At 30.4% G+C, this 19,435-nt stretch overlaps 2 protein-coding genes across 7 annotated transcripts; both read left to right on the top strand.

The window, feature by feature from the left end:
• The first annotated feature begins 2,977 nt into the window (after positions 1-2,977).
• LOC106716934 lies at positions 2,978-9,571 on the top strand. Of its 3 annotated transcripts, XM_014510608.2 has the most exons (6): positions 2,978-3,133; positions 5,707-5,776; positions 6,452-6,484; positions 6,956-6,988; positions 8,118-8,154; positions 9,338-9,571. In XM_014510608.2, the coding sequence occupies exons 1-6, from the start codon at positions 3,076-3,078 to the stop codon at positions 9,500-9,502; spliced, it is 396 nt and encodes a 131-aa protein (XP_014366094.1). In that variant the 5' UTR covers positions 2,978-3,075; the 3' UTR covers positions 9,503-9,571. The 3 variants fall into 3 exon arrangements, with proteins under 3 accessions (XP_014366094.1, XP_014366095.1, XP_014366096.1); XM_014510609.2 differs by lacking the exon at positions 6,452-6,484; XM_014510610.2 differs by lacking the exons at positions 6,452-6,484; positions 6,956-6,988 and having other exon boundaries at positions 9,338-9,569.
• Positions 9,572-11,885: 2,314 nt separating this feature from the next.
• Positions 11,886-18,979, top strand: LOC106716932 (ribonuclease 3). Of its 4 annotated transcripts, none has more exons than XM_045681744.1 (6): positions 11,894-11,964; positions 12,044-12,177; positions 17,452-17,509; positions 17,823-17,996; positions 18,137-18,392; positions 18,662-18,979. In XM_045681744.1, the coding sequence occupies exons 2-6, from the start codon at positions 12,123-12,125 to the stop codon at positions 18,842-18,844; spliced, it is 726 nt and encodes a 241-aa protein (XP_045537700.1). In that variant the 5' UTR covers positions 11,894-11,964; positions 12,044-12,122; the 3' UTR covers positions 18,845-18,979. The 4 variants fall into 4 exon arrangements, with proteins under 4 accessions (XP_014366092.2, XP_045537706.1, XP_045537700.1 ...); XM_045681740.1 differs by having other exon boundaries at positions 11,918-11,964; positions 12,025-12,177; XM_014510606.2 differs by lacking the exon at positions 17,823-17,996 and having other exon boundaries at positions 11,886-11,964; positions 12,067-12,177; positions 17,452-17,614.
• The last annotated feature ends 456 nt before the right edge of the window (positions 18,980-19,435 follow it).

Below are 19,435 nucleotides of genomic sequence, written 5' to 3' on the forward strand. Positions count from 1 at the left end.
TACGTTATAGGTACGTTAGATATTTTTAAGGTATCTATATATATAAAAGAAAGATGTGTTAGTTACACCATTTATAACTCAAGAACGGCCGAATCGATTTGACTGAAAATTGGTGGGCAGGTAGCTTAGAACCAGGAAACGGACATAGGATAATTTTTACCCCGTTTTCTATTTTTTTTTAATTCCGCGCGGACGGAGTCGCGGGTACAAGCTCGTTTATAATATTCTTAACTTGATTAATTCAATTTTCATAATAATTTTACAGCTGGAGAGGAATCTAAAAGTGAAGGTGAAGAAAATAGAAATTGCGAGTAAGTGCTTAATAATTTATGTTTTTCAGGATATAAAAATATACAAATCTTACTAATATTATAAATGCGAATGTTTAGATTCAGAGGATAGATAGAGAATAGATGGATGGATATTTGTTAGAAGGTCTCTCCAAAACGGCTCAACGGATCTCGATAAAATTTGGCATAGATGTAGAACATAGTCTCGAAGGATACATAGGCTACTTATAATGTTTTTTTTTAATCCCGCGCGGATGGAGTCGTGGGCATCTAGTCAATCATAAAAATAAGACTGTCTTAAAATAAAATTAATACAATAATAAAATTTCTATTGTTACAGAAACAGACAGGAACAATTAGTAAGTACCTAAACGAATATGAAACCGAAATAGTTCAACATTTTTCATTACAATAATTAGTTAAAAACTTTTAGAAATTATCCCAATAAAATTGGAAAAAAGTTATAACTATGGTTTAGTATAAAACATGTTTATACTTTTATTATTACGTCAGTTTGTAATTTATATTTATTTTATAGGATAATGATAATAAGGAATCAGTACCGTCGGATTCAAATGTTATGAAACAGAATATGGTGAGTTTATATTCAGTTTTAATAAATAAAAAGAGCGTCGGTGGTTCAGGGGATAAGCACTTGACTTGCAATCTGCAGGTCTTGGGTTTGAATCCCACCATGTACTAATGTGTTTTTCAATTTAGAAGAAGAAATTCAAAGATAGGTGTGTCAACCATCCAACCCGCACTGGGCCAGCGTGGTTGACTTTGGCCTAGAACCACTAACTAAATCAGGGTAGGCTCCAAGCCCCTCAGTGGGGACGTATAATAAGCTGATGATGAAATAAAAGAATTCACACGAATTGTAGCCTACGAAATGACAATATCTACAATTATTAAAATTAACTACGAAATACCTAGTTACCATATTTATTTTATTACATTTAACGTTACGTTGCTGTAACAAATTTAATCATTACGAATCGATTTTGACTGGTCCTTAGCATGCAGAAGTGTGCTAATATTAAATTAGAAAAAATAGAATTAAATTTATATGTGATGTAAAAAGTTAATCTGAGGAAAACGATGAGTCAGCAAAAAATTGTTCTTCAATTTTAGAGGAAAAAGGCATCAATATTTGGTTTCGTTTCTTTAGATTTTAGTTTTTGTTCAGTTTGGTTAAATTGGAATAGATTAAGATAACGTCTGAAAACTACTGAGTAATTGTTATAAATTATTTCTATCTAGACGATTGTTTTAGTACCATGTAGAAATTTATTAATTCTGTATTACATGATTCTAACTTTATGTTGGCTTGTAGTTTGCGAGCGTACATGTTAGTGAGTGGTTAAATGGGCCCAATGAGGGCGGAAAGCAGAGGTGTGCCCCACATCACTTTACATTTTACTCATATTTAAAATGTGTTAGTTAAAATTGTATTTTGTCCATCGTCTCCTTTGACGTTGCGAGCTGTCATATAGTTAACTTACTGAATGTCATTATTAAAATTGTTATTTTTTAAATTACAGGAAGCACCAGCCAGCTACATACCATTGTATTATGGATATATTCCATTCTATGAGCTCATCGGATACTAAATGTAAATTATAAAGCAATTATTGTTTTCTTTATGTTTTTGAATATTAAACTACGGTGAATTCGTTTAAAAGACGAGATTAAAAAATAAAGTGTTTATTGTTTCCGAGTGTCCTTTTCCACTTTCATTTTATAACATATTTATTTTTAAACTATGTATATATAGATTTAGTGAGATTTTCATTTCGATCACATTACCGTGGATTTCAAATAAATAAATAAATAAAATAAAATACAGTTCACCAAAAACAAAACAAATTACACTTACAAAAGATATCAATTAAAGAGAAAAAAAATCATAAATTTGTCATCTCTTTAATTTTTTTTTTTGAGTGGCTGAGACAAATATATGTTTTTTGTCAGTTTGTATCGGCAATGGAAACTCGCAGTACTCTATTGCGTTTGCAAGCATAAATATTATTCTTTAAAATATTATTCTATCAATGCCATATAATGTAAATCTCCATAAATATCAGGGCAAAGTGATTGATGGACGGCTCTTATATTTTTTCGCTTGATTTCTTTAAATTTATTATTCTTTAATCGATTAGTTGTTAATCGATTAGTTTGTATATTTGTAATTGTCTCTTAATAAAATATAATTACTGTAATGATACGAAATATATGAGTCAATATGATACTCTGTCATATTGAGACAAAGATAAAATAATTCTTCTTATTTCTATGCTAGACAACGCAATAGCAAATAAATGAAGAAGGAATTTTATGCAGGAATATCGTAAACATTGTGATTAAGCAGGTTATAAATGTCTAATGAAATTGCAATTTCATTGGGTGGCTCTCAAATGAAATGTATACAAAATTTATACACGCCCCTAATAGTATCAAACTTTTGTTTTAAAAAGAAAAAAAAAATTTTTATTCCAACCCTAAGAGGTAATACAATAATTTTTTTTTTGTGTTCCAGAAATAATTAACAGAACAAAACACTGGCTGGCATATACCAAGCTTCATGAGAAAATAAAAAAAACAAACGTTGTTTTGTTTTATCTATATTTGAGAATAGCCCTTTTAATGGTGATTATTCGCCTGCGATATAAGGCGGGTGAGACCTTGCCGCTTTACATTATAGCGCGAAAATTCACACCGCACGATACGCTACCGTGTCTCGGAAACTTATCACACGTATATTTTGTTTATTTTTCTTTTAAAAATGATGAAGCTATGCCCCGTGATATTTGTGATTGGATTTCTTTTCATTAACGTGGAAGGTAAGTAAAATTATATTTAATTACTATTTGTATAAAAATATTCAATTTAAATGAACACTTTTAAAAACACGCAATTAGTATTATTTTTCAATTTATATAAAAAAATACAGTTGTCATTTTATTATTAAATAAATTTTGTTATTCCACTAATTATTATTTGAGATGAAAAATACTTTTTAGTACGAATTTATAGTCTTGAAAAATTTAAAAATTGAAAAATCAGAGTTCTCCGACTTTGGAGAACTACCGCAATAGTTGCTAACATTACAAAATATTATATCACAATTTCCCGAAATTTATTTTGCTTGATTAATTTCCAATAAACAAATATAATCTTACATTTGTTTACTGGCAATCCAATCAAATGTAAGGCATTATATTTGGATAGAAACAATTTTTTTTAATTCCAGTACCTATGCTCATCCTTCTCAAATGAAATAAATATTTTATGCTAATTCAAACTTTAATTAAAAGCGATAAAGTTTAAATTATAACAAATTCAATTTAACCAATCGTTTGGTTTAAATGATTTCCTCATCTTTGTTATGTTTTGAACTTTAAACTATAACGCTTTTCATGATACTTGTTTTCACCAAATAACTTTAACAAGATTATGACGCATCATTATTACATTTGACGCATTTAGTATAGAATTACAATTTAAGAATAAATTAATTACGCAAATTTTGAAGACACGACTTCGAGCGTAGAATCTAACCTAACTTTTTTCTAAATCAATAAACAGTTCAATGTTCAATAACACGACGTCAATTATAAATGCGATTTTAATTCGTTTTAAATCGTTAAAGATAAAGTAAGTGAATAATTAGTAATCTCTATTAGAGTTGGACGTACTTATTAATAAAGGTAAAGGTGGTTCAATAATAGTAGAGCCAGCGTTTGTTTTACCTTCCTTGGTTAATCTCTACAATTTAGTCTACAGAAAGGTTGGAATTGAATGATTGTCCTTTCTCTAAACCCTTTTATTATGTTTCAAGCTCCTATAATATTATATAGCTGATATACAAGTCGCTTATCAATTGTTATCAATATTATCTATTTATAAATGTATGCCAAAGCTCTGCGTAGGATGCAGCCTACGCTTTTCATATTATGTTTACTATCATTCTATTGTATTATATAATATCCGAAGCATTGACATTAATACAGTAAAAAAGTAGAGGTTTGTTCGTAATACGACTAATTCGATGAGACAATGTTTTCTCCAGCGACTTGTTTCATACGAACACCATTCCTAAAATTTAAGAGATGTTAGGAATAAAAGCTGTTTTGAGAGCTTTTCTGTTACCAAAATAACATTTAATTTTATAACGTAACAACTTCATGTTATTTACATTTAATTCATACATATTATAGTTTCAGAAATGTTAATGACAATGTTTAGTCTCTAGTTTAAAATTTATTTGTTTCTAACTTGATTATTAAAGTACTACGTACAAATTAAATTATATAAATCTATGCTATTCCTTACACGTGTAACAAGAAAATGTATGCACATTTATTAGTGCATCTCACCCGTACCGGATCTTTCTTATCAATATGACGTCATGATACCCAGTCTAACAGCATTCATACCCTCAGTCTGATCTTCGACTCTTGGCTTATTATGCTGAACATTCAATAGATACATTTTCCTTTATATCAGAACATTATCAATTAAAGTTAATAATTCGCAAGCGTAGAACGTTACTTGTGTTGTTAATAACACTTAGCCTAAATAAGAGGGATTTATTGATAAGTTTTCTTTCTTAAACCTATTTTTATAATACATTAGGATCACTCAGTTTTAATAATGATTAACTATATTATATGTTCTGATTTGGTATGTACATTGTGTAAGACGAAAGAGGAACCAAGTACATAGACAACATATATTTGGACAAAAAATGAATGTTCAACACACGTGTTTAACACTTTATATTTAGTTTCTTCCAATGATAGCTGCGTTTTATTTTGATATTTTATGTGAATAGCGCTTTATGTATTTTAACATATTACATTGAATATTTATGAAAATAATACGCGAACTTGAAAAGATGTAGCTAAATATCACGGCCGGACCACCATTGACCTCTCTATTAAAATCAATAATTCTCTGTTAAATAAATTCCGGATAGATTTTATACAAAATAATTTATTGCATAACACCCGTTTGCATATTATGCTTATTTTTAACAATGATGTGCGCAAACTGCTTACCAGTTATCACCACACCAAATTAGCATCGAATATTTGCTAAGTATTACGGTCTTTTTTGATGCGAAATATTTTTGTAAAATATCCTTGAGGTGTTGTTTTAGATCTCTCAAAAATGGTGATCAATTTTACTTTATTTTCAATTTAATTTAGTATTCTTAGTTAATTTTATTACTGAGTTAAGTTGTAAAAATTTGTTTCAATTTAAAAAAATCACTTAATAATTGATTTTCAAAAATTACTCTTAGGTTAATTAGGAATGTTACTGTTAACCACAGTGAAGTATAACTTTCCAATATATTATATAAAAGCAATCAATATAAAGGTATCAAATTATTTATATCTTTATTTTTCAGGAGCACCATTCGATGCAAATGACATCAGCGCAGCTGCGGCGAACGGGGACTGGGATACATTTCACCGTCTGTAAGTATTATTATATTGCCAGGGAGCTATAGTTGTTTTTTTACGAAGAATAACGCCAACATGATCCCACAAGATGTTAAAAGATTATATGGACCAAAGATTGTACCCGCTAGTTTAATGTCAATTCACTCTCCTCTTGAAGGCACCAACATAATGAAACAATGAGTTTAGTAGCATAGTGAGAGATGAGTTATAATTTCCCTTATTATAATTACTTACAATTTCACATGGCCTAAGGTGGTGGTAAATAAATACAATTGGTGGTGGTACACTCTTTTAGGAAACAATGTCGTTATAGTTTTCATTAATTACAACAAATTTGAATGTAAATGAATGTACAACGACTTTGTCCTTCATTTATTGATAAGAACTACCTAAAGGCTGCCATTTTTTAGAACAATGCTAAGTAACGATAAAGAAATTTTGTAACGTTTTTAAAATTTATAAAATAAACCCAGAGATCAAACTGTCACTCGAACTGAATAATGCAGGGAGTTGATTCCAAATTTTTATTACAAATATAAAGTTCAGTTTCCAATCTAAATTCTTAAATAACAGGTTTGTATAACATATGAATTGAAATGTGATCATTATTTTTAATACGTAACAAAAAGAAATGTAGATTATAAAAATAAATAAAAACCTGTTTCTGATTACAAAATGTTTACGTTTCAGCATTCGAAACAAATTTCTTTTAGCACATAATCGGTAGGTAATAATATAACTAAGTATATCATAATTTGTTAAATTATTTGTAGGATTCATAATTTACTATGTGTTTTTCCAGACTATGTTCTACATCTGTGCCAAATTTTATCGAGATCCTTGCAACTGTTTCTTAGATACTTTCAAACAAACATCCATCCAAACATTCGCATTTACAATATTAGTAATGTTAACACTACAATGAAAGGATATATAGGAATATATTTCTAGTTTTATATTTTAAATTGTGATTTTTTGACAAAACAATTGTAATTGAAATATATTTATTTTATTTTGCATTTTTAATATTTATTACGATTTCAATAATTATTATTCAACTGCATGGATATATGGTATATATATAAATATAATATGTATGGATGCATCTGGACACTCTTTTATGTAAGAAAACCTTTTTACTTTTCATGTAGATTATTATTATTTACTTATAAACGACTTATTTTTAATTTCCAGCATTGAGGACAAATTTAGATCAATGCGTCGCCGGTTGGTAAAATATAAATTGATTTTTGGGAATATTCACGAATGCATAACATTGGCCAGACTTTTATTGTAGCGAAAATGACAGCATTATACTCTATTCGCTGTATATCTATGTTATGATTAAGTACTAGCTGTCGCCAACGACTCCGTGGATTTTTACGAAAACGTAATATGTAGCCTATGTGTTCTTCCAGACTTCTACATCTATGCCAAATTTCATTGAAATCCGTTGAGCCGTTCTGGAGATACTTTTAAACAAACATCCATCCATCCATCTATCCAAACATTCGCATTTATAATATTAGTAAGAAGTAAGATTGTTATTCGGAATAAATTAGAAACGGACTCATTGTTTTGATCAATAAAATTAATTACTAATAATTTCATGTATTATATAATAAAACTAACGCTTCCTTATATACCCACTAACATATCAGAAATATTATTCCAAAATAACTTGCCTTCATTTCACGACATTGGGCATGTTCAATTAATTTAATGTACAGGAATGTACATACATAACAGCACATTATTCGATTTTAACAAATTTGCTTAAGGTGTAACATCTGTATCATACGTCGTGGGTTTCTGAGACCTAAATCTCTGTTTTAAAACATATTATTGTTATCTCTGTTTTGTCAAAAATAATTATAATTCTATTTCTGAGAACATTTTCTATATGCCGTAATTGAAATATATCAGGCGCGTCTAATCAGATTTATAGCATTCAGTTCGCTGTAATTCCTTCTAACTCGTTTTGTTCCACATTGTTTAATTGAACGTAGACTTAGCCTTAATGCATTTTATACCGCAATGATTTAACATGAATGTTAGCTGTTTAACAAAAAAAACAAGACGAAATTGTAATCAATATAGGATAAATTTAATTGGAAATTAAGACAGAAAAACAATATGCGGTTTAAAAATCATTAGATAGGTCTACTTTGCTTATATTTAACTGTTGTGTAATTTTTCAATAGCACTAATAGATTAACTTAGTATACATTTAATTATAATGCTTAAAATGTAAAATAAGAGCTGTCATTGAAGTCTAATACATTTTAACAAATTTTGGAGGGCGTTAGTAATCTTTCTAGGTTAAGTTTTTCATGTTATATATTTTTTATTACAGATTGAGTCAAGGATTTGATTTCAAACCTAACTTTGAAGTAAGTAAACATTCATAATTTTATGTTGTATCCTTATCTTTTACATGCCTTATAGTTGTATTTTAAATACTTAGATTATGACGCAGAAAGTTACTTTAATAATAGAAATATTACTTCCTTTGAAACGATTTGCATTTTGTTTATGCTTCGGGAATATTATTTTGTTATTCGTTTTTTGATGACCAAAACAACTGGATTATTTTTTAAAAATCTGCATCAACAATAATAAATACATTTGCATATTTTTTTACCTTCGAGCAAAAACAACAAGTTTGTCTTACAACAGAATGACCTATTCTGCTTATAAATGTAACAAGAAACTGGGAAATCCATGCCTTCGTGCCATGATTTTATATCGTGATATAATATTTATGGTTCCATCTGACAATACTAGAAAGATTTTTATTTATAAATTAAATGCACAAATGTACAAGGAAGATTTGTATGTTTACAGTTTATTTTTTGTTAAAATAGAATCTCTATTCTCTATCCTGGGACTATTATATCATTTTCTGAACTTTGATGTTCGGTGAAATGGACTATGCACATTACAGATATTTATTTATTTTAATATAATCTTAATTATTTTATATGCAAATAATATTACATATTTGCAGATGTGCGTTACTCGCATATTATTTATGTAACTACTGGAAATAACAATGAATTATACATTAGAAATATACAAATCGATTAATACACGATCTTATGACATGTATAATCGAATAAATACATACTCCTTGTTTATTATACTTTATAATTTCTAGAGAATCTAATAATAATAATTTGTTTCTTTACATCTGCGATAACATCTTGACTTCTGTAGTTTTCCTCCTTTACCTAATAATACTGATCTCGTGTTAAGTGCAGCATTGATTAGATTTATTAATATTAGTACTAAACATGATCTTAGTTTTTATGAAATCTAAGTATTTATTCAGGGTAAAAAAACAATTATAAAAGAACACTCAAACGTTGCCACTTGAAGTTGACATAACTTCAGTAATATTTTTCTTAACAATTTTAGTCTTCTTCTGTCTTCTGCATCCAGTACGTCTTCGGTGTAATTCGTCAGCTAATTATTGTGTTATGTCGACTAAACCTCATGGAGATGCAAAACTATATACACAATTTAAAATATTTTTTGTCACTATTACTTACCAATACTTTGTTTCATTTTCAGAGTATCAGAAGCTTGCAGCCTGATGGACCGGATTCAAACGTATACGGAGAAGCTCAATATAGCTTCCATTCGTCTTCTAACGTGAACGGACAGAAGAGCGAGCAGCGCGGCGGTCGCAGAATCATTAACAAAAATGGAGTGGTTGAAGAATATGAGTTACCTTAATCTCTTCGTTTTTATTTCTCTTCTTAACATGCTGACCTTACTTGATAATTATTTCGAATATATTTCATATTTTTATCCATCATAAAGTTACAGCTGCAAAAAAATAATCTTTATTCTTTTTACAATTGAATAATAAAACAATAAAAAAAAAACGACATATTAAGTTTATGATCAATCGTTTCTTGTGCAATTTTTTCCGTCTAAATTAAAGTGAATTTTTAAATGTAGTCTAGAAAATTATTAAACAAAAATTTATCAATAGTTTTAAGTCTTGTTTGTTATTATTGCGTAAGCTGTGATTTTTTGTTTTAGGTTAACTTAAATAAATAAATTTGCAAAATTACACTATTTATGTTTTATTTCATGTATAGCGGTAGGTAGCTCTTGCTACCCGTAAAATTCAGAATACCAAAGAAACCTATGTTTATAAATAGGATTATTCGAGCCTAAAATATCGATTTAACTTATGATATTAATGATAACATGGATGTGTAGGGCAAAAAATAAACGCCTACCACTTTTTATTAGCATCTTAAAACTATCTTGCAGTTTAGCTATTATTCTTATTAAAAACTTAATACTCATAGGTAGAGTAGAGATACCTACGAAAAACGATCGCATGTAGTGAATTTTATGAATTTAAACAATTGAAATAGATATCATGTTTGCTTAGCGAGATCGTTAAAGTAGATATATTATAGGATATTTTTTTTTACGGCAAACCTTTTCTGAATCCTATGTTTAGGACGATGGTGATGTTAAAAGGATAGGTTTATATTGACAAATGTAATTAACTGCAACGTAAATTACAGAACTGCGCGTTGAGCGTAATAATTGTGCGAATGATTTGATGAGATCTTAGTCATCATACAAAAAATAGATTGTAGTTATATAAGTTTGTTTATCAAGATCCAGAGTTCGTGATGGTAAGAAACGTGTTCCACGGTAATGGCAAACACATGACCTACCTGCATGTCCTGTTCTCAGATTCTCGTTACTTTTATATCCAAAAGGATTTTATTCTTGTAGTATGAAAAAAATATTTTTTATTAAGTGTATTTTACACGGAAACTTAGCCTTGAAGCTTAGTTAATATTTTTGAAATATTGTATCTTGTAAGAGCACACATTTTATATATTAATATGTGACTTAGCAACAATGTAGCTAACAAAATAGTTAAAAAGGCGTACTTTGAAAGACATTTTAATGCATTGGGTATGCAGTGATGTGACATATAAAATATAGTCCGACAAGGATCTAATGGAAGTCAAATATTATGTGAAATGTCATCTTGACAGCGTAATAATTTGACTATTTTGACTATGTTTGAATCATAAGTAATCGTGTGTATCAACACGTTACTTATATTAAAGCCCATTTCAAAATAACAGCTAAATTACCGAATATTACTTTATATAACATTGTAATTAACACATTCTGTATACAGATGGGGAATCTCTGCAAGTTACTCTTCTAGTTACTGTTAAAGATTCACTTTAAAAAACAAGTAAATTTTGTTTTGTCATTGTTCAATGGAAATTATATCAAAAAAATTCCGCAAAAAAACAACGTGGCGTAATAACTTGTAACTGTACGAATAAGATTGCTATAAAGTGGTTGGCAGTTGCAAAAACTATCAAACACCATCATATTAGTTACATGTTGATAGTATGTCTTAAACAGTTATCCAAACATAACAAAAGGATTAAATTTATTTTTTTCTACTAACATATCGAATAATAAAAACAAAGGTGAAAAAATAACATTCCAACAATATATGTTTACTTGTTAATACCATTTTTGAACGTTTCATCTCGTATTAATAAAATTGGCGTTTGTATTTGCGTTCCTTATAACGAAAATCCAACTTTTGTCCGTGTGTATGTCAATGTGTCTGCATATCTGCCTGTTCCGGTTAATCTTCGAAACGACTGGACCGATATTGACGGGATTTTTACTGGAAGGTAGCTAATGTATGCGTAACTTAGGCTATTTTTTTAAATAAATCTACGGTGACTAAGTCGCCGGCGACCGCTATTAATTTAAAAGTAATAGTATTCGATTTACCATTGTCTATAGTTTGATTCCTATTTTGTAAGCTATAAAATAATAAGTTTTGTGCCTTATTTGTTCCTCTACTCATCCTCTCCTGTAAATTTAAAAACAAAAAATATATAATTGAACCTTGTAAACAGCCTATCAACAACTACGATTTTATACTCAATTGAGAATTGCAAATTAAAATGTTATCATAATTATTTACAAACAACATAGATTCCAATACACATATAAAAAATCAACACAAGATTAACTTTAACACAATGCAATAAGGTATAAATTCTATTATCATTGAAATCTGTGCCGGTCTAGTTGGACATTTAATCCAGTGCAAGAACAAAACATCTACACAAAGCGTTCGTCCTTCGTGCGAACCACTTGTCTGTCGGTTACAGGAACTACAGGTATCATTATAAAATAATTTTTTTCATCAAAGATAACATTTACGTTTTGTTTATCATCAGAGATTGACGTGTTAAATAGCAAACATTGGTCAACGCAAACAGGTTCAAGCAGACGCGCAGTTTGGACACGGAGGCTGCGTAGAACAGAACATATCAAGATGAAGGTTTTATATCTAGTCAGTGCTGTTATTTTACAGTGCAGCTGGAGTTACGGTCAGTATCGACTTATTACTTATTCTAGAATTACTGATTACTTTTTGCTTTAACCAAAAAAATCTTAGCATCATCTCAGGTTGATAATTATAATTTAATAAAATAATATACTTACCCAGCAAAAGCAAATTATTTTAAATTAAAATAATCATCATATTACGAGTCTTTTTGTATATTAAATATATAAGCAATTATTTTTAAGTATTTGAAGTAAATAATACAATAAATTAATCTAAAAATAATACGTAATACGTAGATGCAATTGTCCCAAGTAACGTCGCAAAGATAAACATACTGCTCTTATCCAGTGCAAGTCCACAACCATTAATAACTACTATCTTACTAATATTATAAAAGCGAATGTTTGGATAGATGGATGGATGTATGTTTCTTTGAAGGTATCTCCAGAACGGCTGAATGGATCTTGTTGAAATTTGGCATAGATGTAGACTATAGCTTGGAAGAACACATAGGCTACTAATTAAGTATTTTTTATAATTCGGCGCGGACGGAGTCGCGGGCGACAGTTAGTTGACTATAAATACAGACTATAAATTTTATAGCTTATCGTTGTAATAGCAAAAAAAACGTTTGCCTAAAAAGTGCAATGACCTTGAACTTGAAATTGCATTGACCTCACGAACTTGAACCCGCACATTGTAAGTCGGTTTCAATGCCGACTGAGCTATAAGGTTATCAACGGCGTGATAACATTATGACATTGAATTGCTGACCCAATTCTGTGCATATTACCTACTAGCTGTCGCTCGCGACTCCGTCCGCGCGGAATTAAGAAAAACCTTAATAAGTAGCCTATGTGTTCTTCCAGACTATGATCTACATCTGTGCCAAATTTCATCAAGATACGTTGAGCCGTTCCGGAGACACCTTCAAACAAACATCCATCAATCCATCTAAACATTCGCATTTATAATATTATTATATATATATACTTAGAATAAATAATAATCTGAGAAGAAATTCACAGTACTTTACGCTTGCGTATAACTTAAAACTCGTTTTTTTTTAATTAATCAAAAGATAAGATTCTTTCTAAAATTTGTTTTACGGTGAAAGGTGGCTGTATTTGGGATGGATATTATTATTTTACGCAGAGATAAACTAGTGAGTCTTAGGTCACGTCAGCAATTAATAAAAGTTACAACTATTTTCCAAACTTTCATAGGAGAATGTAATAAGACGTACCGTGGGTTACCAAGTCCTAAATCTCTGTATAAATAATGCCGTCATCTATGTCATTATCTTTGACAACTGAGATTTTGGTTTATATTTTTAATATGGAGAACTATTCATCGAAATCAATTTAACGAAATAACAGTTTAAATAAATTTGTTTGATAAATCCTTCTAACGATTTCAAGACGATTTTTAAATTAAAAAACCGTTATTTTATCCTATATGCTGCTTGTTTCCATTTTAGTATGCTATAAACATATCATTCTTTTCACATACTAACTTACAAAATTAATGAATACAAAGACGCTACAAAAGGATATTATCTCGAATCTTGATAGGTTTTTTCACAGTTAACTTTAAAGCCAAATACAAGTTCTGTTATGTGATTTGAAACCGAGATTAATTTGTTAACTATATTTAAATTAAGAGTTTTTACAAATTCTTAGATTGTAAGAATACAAGATTGAATAGTTAAAAATCTGTATTCTAATTAAAAATGCTTTAAGGATTAATAAGGTAAAAAATAAATAGACTTGCTCTCTCCCGCAACTTCGTTTGTGCTGAAGAAAACATATATTATACAATCTTTCATTCCCTACTTTACAATTTCGAAGGATAAATATCGTAATAATCTTTTTAGTACTTGTTTACGTACCAGTAATTACATCCCTGTCATAATATGTTTTTAAACTGGGATTTTTGTCTCGGATACCCACAATTAGTAACATAAATGTCAATAAAAATACTATAGGTTTAAACTTGCAATCTTACTAATATTATAAAAGTGAAAGTTTAAATGGATGAATGCTATTAAGTAAGCCCTTAACTTCGGTGCTTTGGCATACATATAGAACATAGTCTGGAAGAACACAGGCTATTTCAGTTTTAATTCCGCGTGAAAGAAGTCGCGGGCAAAAACTAGTATGTAATATAATTTAACACTAGTGATGAATTCAAGTAACGTAAAAGTAAAATTAATTATCTTTATAAGGCACACAATACAACGCTCCATAACCAGAATAAATTCAAAACAAAAGACCAGCTGACTTGAAAGGGACATGTTGGACATATAAAGTACTGGCGAAGTCTATCTAAAAAGTATATTATAGTGACCATTGAAATAAAAACTAATATGAATCACGAAACATTACACATTCAATTTGTAATAATTTTGAAACAAAGCGAAACAATCAAACTTACTTCGACAACCTTGTACATTTTTTGACTTGGAAAATGGATTTCCTTCTTAATAGTATAACATACTCTTTACTAACACGTACATAAACCTTTTCGCGTGTAAGCTTTTGGAAAAGGCAGTTGGTGGCACCGACCGTATTAAATTCATTAAATAAGCTTAAGTACAAAAATATTTTTTATCAATGTTCAAAAGACACAAGTTTATGATCGATAAATAAAACATTACAAAGGTCTTATATTTACTTATAGTGGTTTAGATGGACCCCTGGGATCCACGTGAGATCCATATAGGATGTACGATGGCGTGAAATAAAATTGGGAGATCACAAGTTGACGAAATGTAGAAGTAGACGGTTTATTCAAACCAGAACATTTCGAAAGGGGTCTACTAGAAAAAAAAAAGAAATGGGAATCACTGTGTTAGAGAATTGATTTATTTTATTTGCAAGAGGCCTTATCATTTCATTTGCGTTAAGAGCCATGAATAACTGTAGTGCGACAAATTGCATCCGACACGCTCACTTCTCATATATTGAAAGTATATTCAACAAAATCATTAAAACCGTAGGTACACATAATATTTGATACACTTTACTAAGCAGAGAACATAATAAAATAAACTTATGTTCTTTTTAACCTGTTCATAGAGAGATACCTTTGTTTTTTTACAGGAATTATTAGCTTTCATATATGTAATATGGTCTTGTTTTACACCCTGCCCAAAATTTAGGCAGTGATGTTTGAACAAAATTATGTTTTTCATTCATTGTTGCAACCAAAATAGTTCTCGAATCACAAAAAGTTAAATGTCAAAATTTGGCTCAACAAATGTTTGAAAATAAAGCCCTACAAACCCTTACTAAATAAAATGTTTCTAAAAAAATCTAGAAATATTCCAACAAATCTATATTTCAACATGCTACGGTTTTAAATTGAAATGAAACCGTGCATTAACATGTTCAATCGACTTTTTAATTTATTACAATATGCACTAACTGTATAATAAGAGAATCAACGGCGCCGATCTCGCTATATAAAAACCGTTACAGCTATAATTTTTGCTAATAGCCTTTCTAGCCATAGAAAACCAATTTAACGACCACGACACAAAACGCTCCAGTCATTTGTCATTCAATAAGCTATACGGTAGACATAATAAAAATTAAGATGTCTTGAATATCGTATATACGAAAAATATATTTTATCTTTGCAAGTTGGGTTTCTATTTAAGTAAAATATCGTATCTGCAAAAAACTCAATAAATCAAGATAAATTGTCAATTAAAAAAATCTTTATCGATAAACTTTCTAAAGATAAAGCTTTATCAGTTGTCTACATAAATACAAAAAAAACAATGAACTTCATCATCCTATAACCTGAAGGCGTAGACAAAGATTGACACCATCTGGACACATCTTTAGTACGTTCAGTATAATACAAATAGGTAACAATTATCGTGACAAGTAAATGTGGTACTAAGAAATGTAAAATGTATGACCGGTACAATCTGTGTGATTTTGGCGAAACACTCGTATAAAAATATACAACTTGGTCATCCAAAGACAACTTCATATTAACCTGTTTAAAACAGGAAAAGAGTTACCACACATAAACACACCGACGAACTGCAATATAATAAATCCGCATTGGAAAAGCTACAAGGCGTATGTTATAGTAATGTTTTCAGCTTGCCTTCATTCTTTAAATATTGCACCATCATTTATAAGTCACGCAATCAAATAGATTTTTCTAGATTCACAATATTATAACAATACTTCGAACGTACAAGCAGTAAAATTAGTCACACCTATACTAAAAGCGGTCGGTCTTTTGTATTCAGAACAGTTGGTGTTTAATACTGTTACGGTGAGGACAAATTTATTTATTAGTTTCGATTATCGTACTACTTGTATAAAATCATATTACCATTCCTGTTATTCTCTTGCCAAAAATAGAGACGACAATATTACGATTGTCAAGGCAGTGAAATTTCACGCTTAATCTAAATTGTTGTATAGAAACAATAGCTTCGATTACAATTAATCGATTTGTAACACATAAATATCGATACATTTTGTCACTTCATCGACTTTATTATTTTCAATTTAGTTAATGATTCATATGTGTATAGCGTTGTAAAGAACAATGCATCAATAGAACAATTATACGTTTGTCTTTCGTGTATAATAGATAGTGAATGTTTTGACTATACCAAGTCCAATTATCTCTAGTAGTCATGGCAGTTTAATGATACTATTTCCCTGAGGTACTAAGAGAAATGAAAATTTTAATTTTTGATATTTAAGTTTCAATTTTACAGCCATCTTACCAATCTTGCTAATATAATATTAACATCTAAACATTCGCATTTATAATAAATGCGAATGTTTAGATGGATGGATGAGTGCTTATTTGAAGGTATCTCTGGAACGGCTCAGCGGATAATGATGAATTTTGGTACAGGTGTAGGTCATAGTGTGAAGTACACATAGGTTAATTATTATGCTATTTTTTAATTCCGCGCGGACGGAGTTGCGGTCTATATCTAGTATTCTATAAAACTCAGAACATAATTTGGACTATTGAAAGATTTAACAATCGTAAAAGAGAATTTTAGTTTTTACTATGCGTGCAGCCTTCGAATTCCACTAGCATTCATGCGTAGACGTAGATGAATGTGGAAGTGGCGAAAGAAGTGTACCGGGATCGTGCCAAATAGAAAACTGTCATCTCCGTCTATCCCTCTAGGTTGCTGGTTATATTGTTGTTCGAAGTCCCTACTTCCAAACGAACCGATGACCTTGTTACGTGGATGCGACAACTGTTGGAGCATAGACAAAAGATGCTGTTCATGATGATAAACTATCGGCTTTTATTTCAGGATCTCCAAACCCCGACGGTGTAGGTGTATTTGCATATCAAGATTCAGCTGGTCGCAGGTACGAATGCGTGTATAAACCAAATGTCAACGAGGCCGACGACTCCTCAGAGTCATCGAACGTAAACAAAATAAACGAAGTCTTACCGTTTGATACAAACTGGCCGTAAGCTCTTTTTATACAATTACTTTAAGCTACCGGCTTCCGGTGAAGGTTTTTGTTATTAAGGTGAAGGTTCAACAATGCTTATAATTTATGAAGATAAAATCTAAGGCTTCTATGTCATATGTGTTTCAAATTTTGTTTAAATAGGAAAATAATTCCTTAATTAACCAACATATTGGTTTTTTTTTAAATCTATTTAACATTATAGATGTAGAAGATTTCTCCCACCATTACCACCATTACCGCCGTTGAAACCATTGACACCGTTCAAGCCATTACGTCCATTGCCACCTCTGAAACCATTGCCACGACTGTTGTCACCGTTCCCCACTCTTTCACCATTTCCCCAGCTGCCACCGTTGCCACACTTTAAAAAGCTAAGGTTAGAAATAGTAATGATTTTGTGTGTGTAATTATCTGTTATTGGATAACATTCTTCGCTTTCAGTTGCTTTTCGTGTTTCATTCCTTTGTGTTTATGTATTCATTATATATATTTGTGTAACATTGTTCTTTATTACAGGGATGTTATATTTGGTAACATAGAAAATCAACAGCGGGCCGCATTCGAAGCTGCACAAAACACATTCGGCGCGTTTAATAATTTTCCTTTCATTCCCAATTTCGACTTTAGGTATCCACCCTACGGTCATTTCAACTACTTTGGGCCCAGTTATCGTGCGCCGTTTGACATGCCCGGATCTAACAGCGCATTTGCCGCTGGTGCCGTCGGACCCGGCTTCAGGCATCAAGTGGCTGCCATCAATCCAGGGAATCCAGTAAGTGTTCAAGTAAACTACACACATACATATACGTATATACATGTAAATTGACATGTTGGTTTAGTACACAAAAAACAAACGTGAGTGAAATGTTATGGCTGTCTTTTTTTAAAGATGAACTGATAAGAGAAGCAAGACTGATACGATCAGAGAAACAAAAAAATAAACAGCGATAATCTTGTTTCCGATTTCGTTTGAAAGTTTGGTATACTTTGTAATATAAGTGACGATCTAAGTACATTTAAAAGAAGTAAATTACTTTCCAGCAAATGCCCAACGTGGACACAACTATGAATAGAGAGCCTGAGAACAGGCAAGGTTTCTACAGCGTGTCCAGTTCATCGTACGCGTCGTCACTGAACAACAACGGTGTACCACAGAACCAACGCGGCGCAGAGACCGTGGTCAACGATAATGGCAGAATTACCAAATACGTCGTACATAATTAAAAAAAACATAAGAAAACATCCTATCCTTCATAATTTCCTATATCCATTTTTTGTTCCATTCATAATTTTATTCTCGCCTTTTACATATATCATAAAATGTATATTGTATTATCTGATATCATACATACTGCAGTAATAGTAATAACTATTATATAATATTTAAAAAAAAACATTAAACAAAAATTAAATTAGAACCAAAAATTCTTTCATTTAAACAACAAACCTAGTTATTATAAACTTGGCATACCAGGGTGTGCTAGGCAGGAAGACGTTGTATGCAGAAGTCGGAGGACTGCATACTATGGAAGGCATTGGGAAAGGCCTACGTCCAGCAGTGAGCAGACAAAGGATAATGATGATGATACCGGGGTGATGAATTCAAATGTGGTGATTGATAAACATGAATTAAATAATAGTAAAATTATATATATATATAATAAACACAGGATAAAATAGACGGATACAGAAATATTTTAAGTCAAATATAATGATTTTATAATTGTCTTCCTGTTTTTCTCAGCTAAGTAATGTTATAAAGACCGATTCGAATTTTTAATTGAACGTAGTAATTTAACAACTGAATTGTGGGTG

The sequence above is a fragment of the Papilio machaon genome, chromosome 2 (genome assembly GCF_912999745.1).
Source record: "Papilio machaon chromosome 2, ilPapMach1.1, whole genome shotgun sequence".
Lineage (NCBI taxonomy): Eukaryota > Metazoa > Arthropoda > Insecta > Lepidoptera > Papilionidae > Papilio > Papilio machaon.